Source organism: Psammomys obesus, unplaced genomic scaffold (genome assembly GCF_907164565.1).
Source record: "Psammomys obesus unplaced genomic scaffold, mPsaObe1.curated_primary_1811, whole genome shotgun sequence".
NCBI lineage: Eukaryota > Metazoa > Chordata > Mammalia > Rodentia > Muridae > Psammomys > Psammomys obesus.
In genome coordinates, this window is record NW_026591598.1 from 19,001,468 (window position 1) to 19,014,763 (window position 13,296).

A 13,296-nucleotide genomic window follows, 5' to 3' on the forward strand; every position below is an offset into this window, starting at 1 on the left:
GCCCCACATCCTTCATCCGTACAGAACTAACAGCCCCAGGAATACTGGGCTCCTTCCTTGCCGCTCCAGGTAACAGTGCCCTAGGGAGAGAAGGGAAGCACCCAGCCATGAGCACAGGGCAGGATCTTACAGGGGGAAAGGAAGGGTTTCATTATGTATCAAAGTGTGAAGTGCTTTCCCAGTGCCCTGGACCTGCACTTATGATGAAAGAGTCTCCAAGGATATGGTGAAATGCTCTGGGGAAGATTAGGCAGCAGGAAGGACCCCTGTTCACAGACGGGAGGTGGGATCTGCTGTCTAGCAAGCCAGGAAGCCTGTGGTTCCCACCTGAGTGACAACACGCACACTTGAGGTGTTTTGTATTTTTTAATAAAGTTTGTAATCCAATGGACACACAGAACAAAACTGCGCTGAGAAAAACAGTTTCATAAATTAATAAGTGTTAGGAAGTCAGGGAGAGGTCCAGGTCACAGGAAGAGGGGTGGCCAGGTCTTCTGTACAGGTGCTATGTGACACTTCCATGTTGCGGGAACAGGACCCGTGCTGTAACGAAGCGCACTTATACAAATGAGTGACGGTACAAAGTCTGAGTATGAAAATAAGATTTTCTTTGAAAACACATTTTTGGCACAGATTAAAAAAAAATGTATGTCAGGGAAATTTGATTTAAGTCAGTATTATATATATTTATATATATTATATATTTATATATACACATCCCAAGTTCTGCACATCCGACCGAGAAAGAAAAGCCTTCTGTTTGCTTTTGCTCAACTGTAAACTGTACATCCGATGAGTCGAAGGTGGTGGCGGTGGCAGGAGAATTAAGAAAGATGACGCGTTCAATGAGCAGGGGAAGGGAGGAGGAGACGGGGCAAAAAAAAAAAAACAAAAAAACAAAAAACAAAACAAAAAAAAAAACCAATGAAATGTTCCTTGACCCCAAAGCTTCAGCACAAGTCCCAAGTCCTGCGTGAGAGTCCACGGTGTGCTCACGTACACGTGTCCAGAGCATTACAGCCTGTGTTCACTGTGCGAGTCACTAATTTAGTGCAAAGGCTGTTCTATTCTGTTTAATAAAAACAGAAGAATCCTACTGCCCTGGTTCCTTTTCTCCAAATGAGGAGAGAAACCCAGCCCCTAAGTTCCTGTCAGTCCATGGGTCGGTGGTCTGTCCTGGGCGAGAATTTCATGTAAACATACAAGCAGCACCACCCCCAGAGGAGGTCCATCCACAGAGCTGGGCGGGCACGGGGGCGAGGGCAGCTGGTGGTGCCTGGCAGTCTGCCCCTCAGCAGCTTCCCCTCTGCCTGGCCGGGCTGTCGGCGGTTCTGTCCTGTGTTCATTTGTTTGTAGCAGAGCCTCAGGAACACACCCCGAGGTGGCGACCATTCAGAGCCTCACACAGAGGCAATGACAATCATGAGGTGGGGAGAGATGTTGGAGATGCTGGCGAGGAGGTCAGGGGCCAGCCGGGAGAGGTGGCTCTCAGAGAACTCACAGGGTGGGAAGATCTGCAGCACATAGGCGGGCTGGAGAAGGAGTGAGAGAGAAAGTGGGACCCGCTGTCTTCCGTAACCCTCCCACTATACTTGTACCTGGCAGGCCTTGACAGGCCCCTGCAATCAGGCCAGGGCGCCTTGCCATTGGCCTCTACAGTTCCAGGTCAGCACCTGTCGAGCTTTCCTAAGTTCCTCTTTCCAGGCTGGGCAACTGATGGCTACCACCCATGTTGCCTGTGGACCTACTTCCTCCTGAAACTCCTGGGGTACTCTAGTTGGTATTAGAAATGCCCATGTCACCAGGCAGGCCAGCCCTGCCCTGCCCTAAACTGGCCCTACCTGTGTGTACAAATGTGGGGTAGGGATGGGACAATGGACCAACCTGATTGGAGCCAGGGTTGGGAACGTTGATAATCCCTGCTGCTTGCTTGGCCTGCAGGTAAGTGATAAATGCAGCCTTGAGGGACTCGGTCTGGCTCACCACATCCTCCTGGTCACGACCACAGGGCAGAGCCAGCAGCAGGCAGTAGTCTGTTTCCACCTGAAGCAGAGGAGAGTGGTTAGGGATCTCCCGACTAAACAGCATGTGTCCTACCCAAGGTGCCCTAAGCTGGCTGCATCAAACCACACTCAAGTGCGTGCCCGTATTTCTGGGTCTAGAGGTCTCTCTCCATCCAAGCAGTTTGTCTCTCACTGCCCACGCCACGAGCCTCACCGCGGCATTGCAAGGCGGGAGAAGAGCTGCAGAGGCTCCCTGCTCTTCCCTCCCTGTGAACTGCGTGGGCACTCAGCCGGCCCACAAGTCTTACCGTCATCCTCCTGGCAACCCCTTCCAACTGCGAGGCCTCCAGCCGCATCCTTTGGGCAATCCTCAGTGGGGGTCCACCTTCAGAGAGAGGCAGGGACCGATGGGCCAGGACATTGTTGCCAGACACGAAGTGGAGCTGCACAGCGGCTGTGTCGTTCTTAAGGGCAAGCAAGCCCTGCCACACGATGGGGTACTTCTGCTCACCAAGAAACAAAGCAGAAATGGGGTCATGGCGTGTTTAGCCATGGCAGCGGCTTGCTTGCTGCTCTGTAGTGACTGGGAGACATGGGTACACTTAGAACACGGCCAGGGGGGTCTAGCAGCTTCTGCCCATCTTACCTTCAGAAGCTGGACCATATCCACAGGCCTCTGCGGAGTCAGGTGTAAAGAAGAGTCTTGTTTGGGGGCTGGCTGGGCTTCAGCATGAGGCAGAGCCAGTCCAGGTGGGGTGCTTGTGCCTGAGGTTGCAGGGATAAACAATGGCTGCTTTGGGGCAGCCTGAGAGGGAAGAGGAGTTGGGAGGTCCGGCTTCATGGACACTGACACAGGGGAGGGATGGGCCGGCTGGCCTGTTTCCACCGGCGCCCTCTGAACCTGAGCATGGGGCTCAGGTGGTCTGTTTGTGGGGACAGCCGAGAGACGGGTCTGCTCTACCCCTCCTGTCTGCGTCCCCTTTGCCTCCTGGGAGACCTGAGCAATCTTGGTACTCGGTGGCTGGGCGGGCTGGCTGAGTTGGGAGGGCTGGCAGGGCGGGACAGGTGGTGCAGGCTGTGCGGACTGCGTAGACGGGGCAGACTGTGCAGGCTGCGTGGACTGCAAGGGCTCACCTTCAGAGGGGCCCTGGGGTTGGGAAGGAAGACAAAGGGACAGTCAGAATTGGTTATGCAAAAGCCCCTGCTCCTGAACAAGAGCTCAGTGGACCCAGAGGGGGGGCACCACGACTCCCAGAGTCCGGCAGGGGAGCCTGTCTCAGGGAAGGGCCCCTGCAGGCGGGAGCCCCCGCATAGAGCGTTTCCCCACATTGGAGAACTGGAGTAGAACTGACCCACTCCCCGCGGCGAGTCTGCAGCCCCTCTATACCTCCTGCCTAGCTTGTCTGGCCTTGCTCATGACCCCTGCCGGAAGGGCAGTTGTTTACATGTTTTTATTACGGTGTAGGCATACGTGCCTGCCGGAAGACACACAGGTGTGACTCTGTGTGTCCATGCGGCAGTCAGAGGATGACTCTGGAGTGAGTCCTTTCCTCTCATACTTAAGCGTATGTGTTTACCCACTGAACCAGCTGGACAGCCTGCCTGTCTCCTTTTGTAAACCACAGCCCCCGGGTGTGTGCCCAGAAAGTAGGGGAGAAACCTGGCTCTCTCACCTGGGCAGAAGTCTTGGTCCTGGAGGGTAGGCCGACAGAGGAGGCGACAGGAAAGTGCGTATGTGTGGGCTGAGCGGGAGTGTGGTAGGTGCGGATGTCGCCGTACCTATATTCTTGGAACAGGTCGCCGCTGGAGTGCACAATCTGCACCCCATGGGTTACGACCACAGGTGGGGTAAGGGGCAGGCCCTGAAGCTGGCTGCTGGGGGTGACTGTGAGGATGCGGGCTTCACCGTGAGGGGGCGGGGCAGGGGCTGGGGCAGGGGCCGGGACTGCTTTGGCATCTGAAGTCTTAACAGCTTCTTTCACCAGCTGTTGGGGGGCCTTGTTGGCCGGTGGCACCTTTACTACCCCCTCTGTGGCCCTGGGCTGTTCGCTAACAGCAGTCACGTGTGGATGCACCATGATCCTCACATCCCGGGGCACAGTGTAGGGGTGCAGCCGGTACTCAGACTGCATGACCAGCACTTCCGACTGCACAGGGGCTGCAGCTCGAGCCACAGGGAGGTGATAGTGAACTTCTTCCTCAGGAGGGTGCTGTGTGGCCAGGGCAGGTACGCCAGCCGTGGCTGGCTGGGGTGTGCTCACACGCTGAGGAGCCCTCGCCTCTAGCTGCTGGGGCTGCAGTGGGGCCCTCGGGGAGTGCAGTGTCTCTGGCCGGATGCTGTAGGTGATGCTGGGCAAGGTGGGCGTGTTCATTCGCACCTCACCTTGTGACAGGTGGCCGAGGGACACAGTCTGAGTGATGCTGTGGGGCGGCATGATGACAGACTGCTCTGGGTGTATACTGGAGATGAACTGCGGTACCGGAATGCCCGCAGCCAGCATGACGGTGGCATTAGTGGAAAGCGCCGTGGATGTGGTGCTGCTGGGATGGCACGCCCTCGGGAATGGGCCTGCTGCAGGCACGCTAGGTCGGGGAGAATGCGTCTCTGGTTTTGTGGCTGCCAAGTGGGAGATGGTTCGCTCTGCCGGGGTGCTGGGCCCAGAAGGAACATGGTTCCCTTCTGTAGGCAGTTTGCTGGGCAGGGCAGGAGGGTGGTGGGGCGTAAGGGTGGGTCCCAGGTTAGCGGGCTGTAGGACCTTGGTCTCTATTTTCAGAGTCACAGGGTCGGCGAGCTTTTTGTTAGTGGTGACTATGCTTGGTGTGAGGACCAGCTGGTTGTGAACCAGCACTGGGGGTGTGTTGATGCCCTGGGTGAGAACCTTCACTGTGCCACCTTGGCTGACAGGCGTGGACACTGAGAGGTGAATGGGCTCAGGCTTCTCCAAGGATGGACGGTCTGTCTTCACAGAGGAGATCACAGGAGAGGCATTGTATGTCTGGGCAGTCAGGACCAGGGTAGAATGGGCAGCCACATTTGCAAAGGCTGAAGGGGTCTGAGGGCCTTTGGGTACAGACTGGGAGGACGTGACGCAGTCTGCTTTCACCTGGGACTTCGACACTGACTGCTGAAACTCAATGTCCATTGCGCTGGCTGGAGGGATCTGGCTGATCTTGGCACTGATCCGCTGCGGGCCTTCCGTCTTCTGCCCCGAGTAGCTCAGAAGCACGACCCCTTCTGAAGTGTTGACACGCAGCCCTGCCCCAGAGCCCGTGTCTGCGGGACGGTCATCAATCACTGACATAGCCCCAGGGTGGAAGCGACTGTTCTCACTGCCGCTTGGCCTCTGTTTGCCCCTTGCTGCTGGTGCAGTCACTGCGCCTGGCACAGCGGCTGTGCCTGTTGTGGCAGTCGCGCCACATGCGGCAGTCCCTGCCCCAGCAGCAGCGTTCACGGTGCCTGGGGCAGCGCTCACGGTGCCCACCGTGGCACTCACCGGAGTGGTCAGGACATTGACAGGCCCAGTGAGGACATTCACTGGCCCCTTCAGGAGATTCACAGGCCCAGCAGGGGTGCTCACTAGGCCTTTCAGAGTGGCCACAGAGCCCTTCACAGGTCCCTTTAAGGCATTCACTGGGACCAGAGAGACATTCACCAAACCAGTTAGGGCACTCACCAGGCCAGTCAGGGTCTGAGGAGCTGGCTTTGCCAACGTAATCTTCTGTGAGTTCTCCAGGTCAATGCTGACGGGCATCCGGCTGATAACAGATGTGATTTTAGGGGCAATGACTGGAGCCACCTTCTCTTTGTCAGCAGCTACTGGTACCTCTGAGGCTTGTGTGTCAGTAGCGTTTGATACTGGAGCCGCTGACTTTTCTTCTAAGGGAGGATGTTTAGGTTCACAAGGAGGGGTCGCTGCCTCATGCAAGCAGGGGGCAGCACTCACAGGCTCTGCAATGGCTGTAGTGACACTTGTGGAAGTCACACCCGTGGCAGACACATATTTAGGGTCCATGAGGATTTTCCTCAGTGTACTGGAGCTGGGGTCCACATCAGAGGCCTTTGTGTCTGGGGGAAGAGCTGGAGATGGGGTGGACTGAGCCCGAGGTTCCTCCTGTCGTGTGATCCACTCTGTCACCTTAGGAGGGGGACTCTGATGTGGGACTCCCCCAGGAATGACAGGGGGCGGGAGTTTTGCTATAGTCACTAAAGGAATTGTGGGTGGAGGTATGCTTGAGTCACTGGGTGGGGTCACTGGATCACTTTCAATGATTGAATGCACCTTGAACCTGGCTTGGGGTTCATCATCCATCAGTGCTGGCTGGGAAAGGGGTGGGAGGTCAGGGGGTGCAGGAGCTTTGCATGGTGTCTTTTCCACAACACTGCTTTCCTGGGACGGATTCTCGGCAGGTGGAGTCTTGCTTGGGTCAGAAGCGCTTTCCTCAGGAGGAGGGGAATGAGGCTTCTCACTCTGCCTTTCTTCCTGGGATGCTTCTGGGGGTGCTGCTGCCACCTCATTAGCGGCGGGGCTCTCGCTTTGAGCCTGCTCAGCCTCAGAGGCACGAGTTTCTGTGGCAGCGACCACTTTCTTGTTTGTGTTCCTTTTCCGGCGTGATCGTGTTGTCTTCTGTCGCCCTTTGTCTTTCCGGGGAGGAGTGACTTCCACTTTCGCCCCCTTGGCTTCCTGCACAGAGTCATTGCCGTTCCTCCCGGCTTCCTTGGTGTCTGCAGAGCCTGCTGATGGGTCCGAGGCATTGACCTGCAGGGCAGAAGACTCTGTAGCAGCCTCTGTCTCCAAGCCTCTGGACACGGCCTCGTGGGGCCCCGGCTCCATTCCTTCCTGCATGTGTGTCTGGGATCCTGGGGGGAAGGAGGGAGGAGCAGAGAAGTTTTCGGGCTCTCCGGAACTGTCACTGATGATGGAGCCAATAGCCGCAGCCAATTCTGTTTCACTTGCCTGGTGTGCAGGCTTTCGGCCATCCTCCGTGACAGGGTCTTCAGATGCTGCTGCGGCTGCTCCCTTGTTTGCCCCAGCAGCCGGGGGCTCGGCGAGCTTTGCAATGTTCTCCACAGCCTGCTCCAGCTCCATCTGCTTGGCTAGCTGGGTGGCTTGTGGAGACACTGTACCTTCCTTCTCTGTTTCCTTGTCAGGATCAACCGGGTCAATTTTCAGCTGAGATGATGGGCCACTATCCTTCTGGGGGCTCTCATTTTTCCCCGGAGAGACTGCCACAGGCCCAGCTTCCTTGTCCACTGCCTGCTCTGCTGCCCTGGTGCTCACCTCCAGGCTTCTCAGATGTGCAGCTCTGTCCACTGCTGACCTGGTGCGAGCACGGCCTCTCTTTGATTTGGAGGTTTTCTCAGGTGGTTTTCTCTCTACCACCTCAGCTGGGAGGGTGTCGGGTACACTTTTGTCTGTGCTGGGGTCTTTCCTGTCACGTTTTGGCTCACTGGCTGCTTCTTTATCACCCCTGGACTTACTTTCTCTCATGTTCACGTGGGCACTGGCCTCAGCAGCAGCCTCAGCTTTTTGCTCGTTTCTCCCCCTTTTCCCTTGGGGCCCGCTGGCAGCTGCTGCTTTCTGAGACCTTGGAGACCGCCACCCCTCAGCTGGCCTGGGGGTTCCTGCTGGCTCTTTTGTCTCATGCTCGTCCTCCTCCTCAGCACGCCGGCGTGTTTTAGGAGGCCTTCCCCTCCGAGGGGTGGTGGGAGCTACCACCGCCTCTTGTAGCTCCCGCTCCAGTCTCTTCCTGGTCACTCTGGGCTGCTCAGCAGGCTCTTTGGCTGGAGAGCGGCTTTCGTGGTCACCCATGGTGGCATAAACACTCCTGACATTCCGGCGCCTGGTTCGGCTGAGAGGCAAGCTAGGCTCAGGGTGCTGAGGCTCTCCTCCAGAGCTTTTAGATGCAGTCCTTGTAATCTTCTCTGCCTCCATCTTCAGTTCTAACAGCTTCTGGGCTTCTCCACGAGGAGAGCTGGACCTCTTCAACTTCTCCCGGTCTATCCTCTCGCTCTTCCTGGTGACAGGCTTCTCCACGATGCTTGCCGCAGCTGCTTGGACCGGTGTCTTGGAACGTTTGCTTTTGTTGGTCTTCTTGTCTTTTGCAGTGACTGGAGGACTAGCCTCTACATCTTCAGAAGCTGGAGGCTGAACTTCAGGCGTAGCTCCAGCTTTCTGAGTGGCCTCAGGTTCGACGCTTGGAGCTGTTTCTGGCTTCTCTACTTTTGGCTCTTCAGCTTCCTCAGACTTCTGAGTCAGTTTTGAGAGTGGCTGGGGACTGCTAGGTTTTGGGTCTACAGTGCTTTCTACCTGGGAAACTGCAGGCCCTGGAGTCAGAGGCTCTGTATCCACACAAGGGATAGTGTCAGTAGCTGAGCTTTCTTGAGTAGCTGAAGGCACCACGTTGGCACTTTCACTGGTGTCCTCTCCTGGGGGGAGGTCCACCTGCTTGGGCTGCTCCACAGGAACAGAAGCCGGCTCAGACACAAACTTTGCTTCTTCCAAGACAGGGGCTGGCTCCACAGGCTTCTCTCCTGCCAGTGAAGGTGCCTCTGCTGTCTTCTCAGCCTTCTCCGGTGCTGCTGACGCTGGCTCTGGTGACACAGTGGGGACTGTGGTAAGCCCAACGGAAACAGGAGCTTTCAACTCTGGCTCTTTAGTCTCAGTGGCAGTTTCTGGTGTCTTGGGATGGTTCTCTGGTTCCTCCTGTTTCTCAGCCTCTTTGGGCTTCTGGTCCTTCTCCTTCTCCTTCTGTTGCATCCGTGTGAGCTCCATGAATCTGCTGTGGAACAGGACCACTGGCTCCTGGACTGAGTCACTGGTGCTGTTTGCACCCTCCGATGCCTGTCTGCCATACAGCCTCCCGGGAGGGAAGTCAGACTCCTCACCTTTCCTCTCAAGATGCTGTAGTCGCTTGGAATCTTGTTCAAAGATAGAGCTATGTAAAAACCGAGAGGCAAATAACTCCTGCCTCTCCTGCTCTTCTTCCCTGTGATCATCCTTTTTATCATCCAGTTTCCCCTCTGAGTCAGTCCTGATTTTCTTCTTTTTCATGTACCAGGATGGAATAGGTCTTGGGGCAGAGTCAACCTTTTCTTTATCTTTGTTGTTTCGAAAATTAGCAAACCGGGAGTCCCAGTCAAGAAAAGACCAATTTTCTTCACGGGATGAGGAGAGAGACTTCGCTCTTTCAAGCAAAGCTTTAGTGTCTGGTGTGATTGTCTTATCCAGCGCGAAAGAGTAAAATTTGTTTCTTTCTAAAGAGCTGGAGAGTCTTTCATCTCGATCACGTGGTTTGTCGTCTCTGTCCCTCAATAAAAAAGACAGCCGAGGGCTGTCATAGAAGGTGGAGGCTCTGGGTGACTGCGATTTGTGCTCAGCATCCTCGTCAGAATCGGAGGGCACCTCACCAGGTTCCAGATCACGTACAGAGCGCTTTCGTAAACTATCTCTCTTAATTACGCTGTTTGGAAAACTGACATCAAACTTGCTGGGGTCCTGTTTCATCGGAGGGTCCCAACGGTTTGGTTCACTTTCAGAATTCAAGACAGACAGCTTTATTTTAGCCGTGTCCGCCACCTGTTCTCTCTTGCTGGAATCATAAGGATTAAATTTTAAGGGGTCTTCTCTCGCTGTTACATTAGAGAAGGGGAGGCCTTTGTCGTCCACTTTAGGAGACCCTTTTACCGACACCAGCCTAGGGGAGGCTATGGGGTCATCGTCTTCATGAAAGGAACCGTGGCGGATGCTGGGAGAACAGCTAGTCCTTTCAGAGTCCTCACTGATTTGGCGTGAACTTCTGTAATTTCTCTCTCTCTTGGTACAGACATCAAAATCAACGTGATCCATCCTTTTCTTTTTGCTGGGAGGCGAGTCATCAGTGACATCCTGAGGGGGCTTGCCTACCTCATGAACAAGGCTACGTCTTTCATACTCATCTACATCTTTTTTGGGACTGCCAAACTTCTCAGACTTCGCTATTTCCATCTCCATCTGCTGTTTTCTGCGACTTTGCTCCATCTGTTTTCGGTAACTCTGTGTGTGATCAATGTCAATGCCAAGCTTTTCCTCAGCATTTACTGCATGTGGCTTTTCCTGGCCTGCTTTATGCTCCGCTGGGTCAGCACGAAGACGGCAGTAGGTTTTTCTGACTTCCTCTTTCTCCGGCCCCTGGTTATCTAGGAGCTGCAGCTGTCTGGGCTGAGGCTTTGAAGGGATGGCTTTTTTGGGCTGCGTTTCTTGACTCTCCACAGATCCATGTGTTGGTTCTCCCTGGCCTGCGTGTACATCTGAGCTGGGCCGAGTGCCAGACCCTGCAGAGACAGCGGTAGGCTCCTGGAACTCTTTGGGACTGGGAGCCGAATTAAGTCTGTCCAGCTTCATTTTTTTTGATTCCCTTTTAAGGATTTCTTTTCGAACAGGCTTTCTTTCAGACTCTCCTTCCCTCAGAGACACACCATCTTTCGCCACGTCAGGCTGCTTCTTTAAAAGCACTCGAGTGCCCTCTGTCTCAGGACTGCCTCTCTTGACTTCTGGTTTTTGCTTTTCTGCTTTCAAGTTGGAATCTGCAAAGCGCCTTTTCCTTGCCTCCAGCTTCTCTAGGTCCAGAGCACTCAGCTCGGGCGTCTGCTCCGGCTTGAGGTGCTTCCTGAGCTTAGGCCTGCCCTCTTTATCCACCACCATCTCTGCGTGGCCTGACAGGGCCTTTTCCCTCAGTGCTTTCCCTCTAGCAGATTCCGCTTTAGAGGAGTCTGACTTGGTAGGCTCCACCTGAGAGGCCTGGGATTTCTGATCCAGGGCTGAAGACTTTGCAGCATCATGATCGAGCCTGGCTTTGAGCTTGTCCATAGGTGGGTGGTCAATGACCTTCCCCTCCTTCTCTTTTACTCGAGTTAAAACCACACAAGGCATAAGCTCCAGACGGTTCTTGGCCGGCCCTTCCTTATCAGCCCTCTCTCTGCTCACTTTGGTTGAACCCCGTGTTTTCTCAGGGCTCTGCTCTCGATCATTTTCTTGCTCTGTTTCGGAAGACTGAGAACTAGGGGAATGACCTTTCCCTTTTCGTTTTTGCCTGTCAGGTTTGTCCTTTTCTACTTTTTCCTTCCGAATTACTCGTCTCTCCCTCTCCACCCTCTCAGGATCAAAAGTCCGCTCCTTATCTGTCTTTTCACTTTTTGTATAGCGCTCCAGCCGAGCCTTCTCCAGCTTCTCGTACCGTGGCGGGGACACTGAGCTACAGCTTCCACTTCGCTCCGAGGACCGGCGGTATAGCCTCCTCTCAGAGTCACTGGGCAACCTTTCTGAATGTGCAGGAGACACGCCAGGACTCTGTGGCCGGCGTAAGTGCAAGGGACTCTGACTTCGCTCAATGGGCCTCCGCTCATGGTCCCGGTCCGACTCAAATCGCTCCCGCTCTCGCTCCCGTTCTCTCTGTCTGTAGCTGTATTCACGAATATCTTGTTCATACGGATCACTCCTATACTCCCTGTACTCTCGGGGGTCATCATAGTACCGGGACTCGTAATACTCTCCTTGGTATGTTTCCCACTCAGAGTAGAACTCCCTCCCTCGAGCCGGGTAGTCCCTCCTGGAGTCCTCAGGGTAGGTGCCTGGGGTGCGAACACTTTCATAGTATGTCCGCTCTTGGCTGTACTCATAGGATCCTCTTCGTTCCTCTCTGCCAAACGATCAGAAAGATTACATTAGCGCTTCTTTCTTCTCATCCCTTGCAGTCCCACCTCCGTAATCCCAGCATTCAAGGGACAGAGGCAGGAACACCCCTGAAACCTGCCTCAACTACACAAGTTCAAGGCTAGCCTGCAGTGCACAGTGAAACTATCTTACAGTTATATATTATATACAGTTAATATAATATATATTATATTATATATTATATACAGTTATTTATATATATATATGTTATATATATATATATCTTACAGTTATATTACAGGTGCCTCTGTAATCCTATAGCATTTATGTAGTCATTTGTCCAACTGCAGGTGTTCAGCGGCAGCTCCTAAGCCAAATGAAGTGCTGAGGATTTAAAAGTTGGTGGCCGAAATAAAATTCAAATATAAAATGACAGGTTTTCACCGTGGAGTTGGGGCCTGAGACTCAGTAAGTAGACCAGGCTTACTTCCGACCCACAGAGGTCTCCTGCCTCTGCCTCTTACAGTGCTGGGATTAAAGGCATGTGCAACCATGAACGCCCAGCACCGACACTTACACAGTTATAAAAGAAACTCACTAGTCACAAATAAAGGACAACTATTTACTGAGACCTTCCTGCAACCTTCTATAATTCTATAATTCTAGAGGGAACTGATGCCCTCTTCTGACCTCCTTGGGTACCAGACATACTGAGTATACAAACATACATACAGACAAAACACTCACAGACATAATATGAAAATAAGGAAATATTTTAAAAAATGTTTAATCTTGGCATGGTAGCACATGCCTTTCTTTAGTCCTAGCACTTGGGAGGCAGATCTCTGGTTGTTGGAGGCCAGCCTGGTCTACAAAGCAAACTCCAGGGCAACTGAGGTATACAGTAAGATCCCAAAAAATACAAAAAGAAAATAGGTATGTTTTGTTGCTAATGGTAGCGGTTTGGCTTTTTTTCAAGACAGGGTTTCTCTGTGTAGCCCTGACTATACTGGAACTCGTTCTAGAGAAGACCACGCTGGCCTTGAACTCACAAAGATCTGATTGCTGCCTCTACCTCCCAAGTATATGCTAATGGTTTTTTTTTTTTTTTTCCTTCTCTTTCTGTGTGTGTGTGATGCATACAAGTGGTGGAGGCCTGAGGCTGATGTTGGGAATCATCCTCTAAAGTTCTTCAATCCGGCTTCTCTCTCAGCCCCAGAATTGCTCTGCTTGGCCTCAAACTAACTCTAGCAATCTTTTCTAATCTTCTGGCTCCTTCTCATTTTCTGGCTTGTTCTGTCTTCACCTGTTTCTAGCTTGTTAGCTCTCTGCAACCTGTCTCTCTATTACTGTCCCAGTAAAACTGCCTCCTATCTCTCTCTGCATTACCCCTTAAGTAGCTTCCTTTTCTTCTCATGAGAGTTGGGCATATCCTATTCTGTCAAATCTCTCATTCAACACTGTTTCTGCCACTTAATTAGACATCACTTTCAAACATGGATGCTTCCTTCTATAAACTAACTTCACCTTCATTTTTTTGGGATTAAAGGTTTGTACCACCACAACTGGACCTAAGCTTTCTTTACCTGAAACTTGCGCTATACCAGGCTGGCCTTGAACTTGAACTGCTTGCCTCTGTCTCC

At 53.3% G+C, this 13,296-nt stretch overlaps 1 protein-coding gene across 1 annotated transcript in view; it reads right to left on the reverse strand.

Annotated features, from left to right (window-relative positions):
- Positions 1-353: 353 nt before the first annotated feature.
- The window catches only part of Spen (spen family transcriptional repressor), a 73,378-nt gene continuing 60,435 nt past the window's right edge, over positions 354-13,296 (reverse strand). The window contains exons 11-15 of the mRNA XM_055610855.1: positions 3,677-11,678; positions 2,650-3,150; positions 2,312-2,506; positions 1,885-2,043; positions 354-1,532 (exon numbers count right to left, since the gene is read on the reverse strand). Of these exons, the coding sequence (XP_055466830.1) occupies positions 1,401-1,532; positions 1,885-2,043; positions 2,312-2,506; positions 2,650-3,150; positions 3,677-11,678 (8,989 nt within the window). The 3' untranslated portion in view covers positions 354-1,400. The remainder of the gene's footprint in view (positions 1,533-1,884; positions 2,044-2,311; positions 2,507-2,649; positions 3,151-3,676; positions 11,679-13,296) is intronic.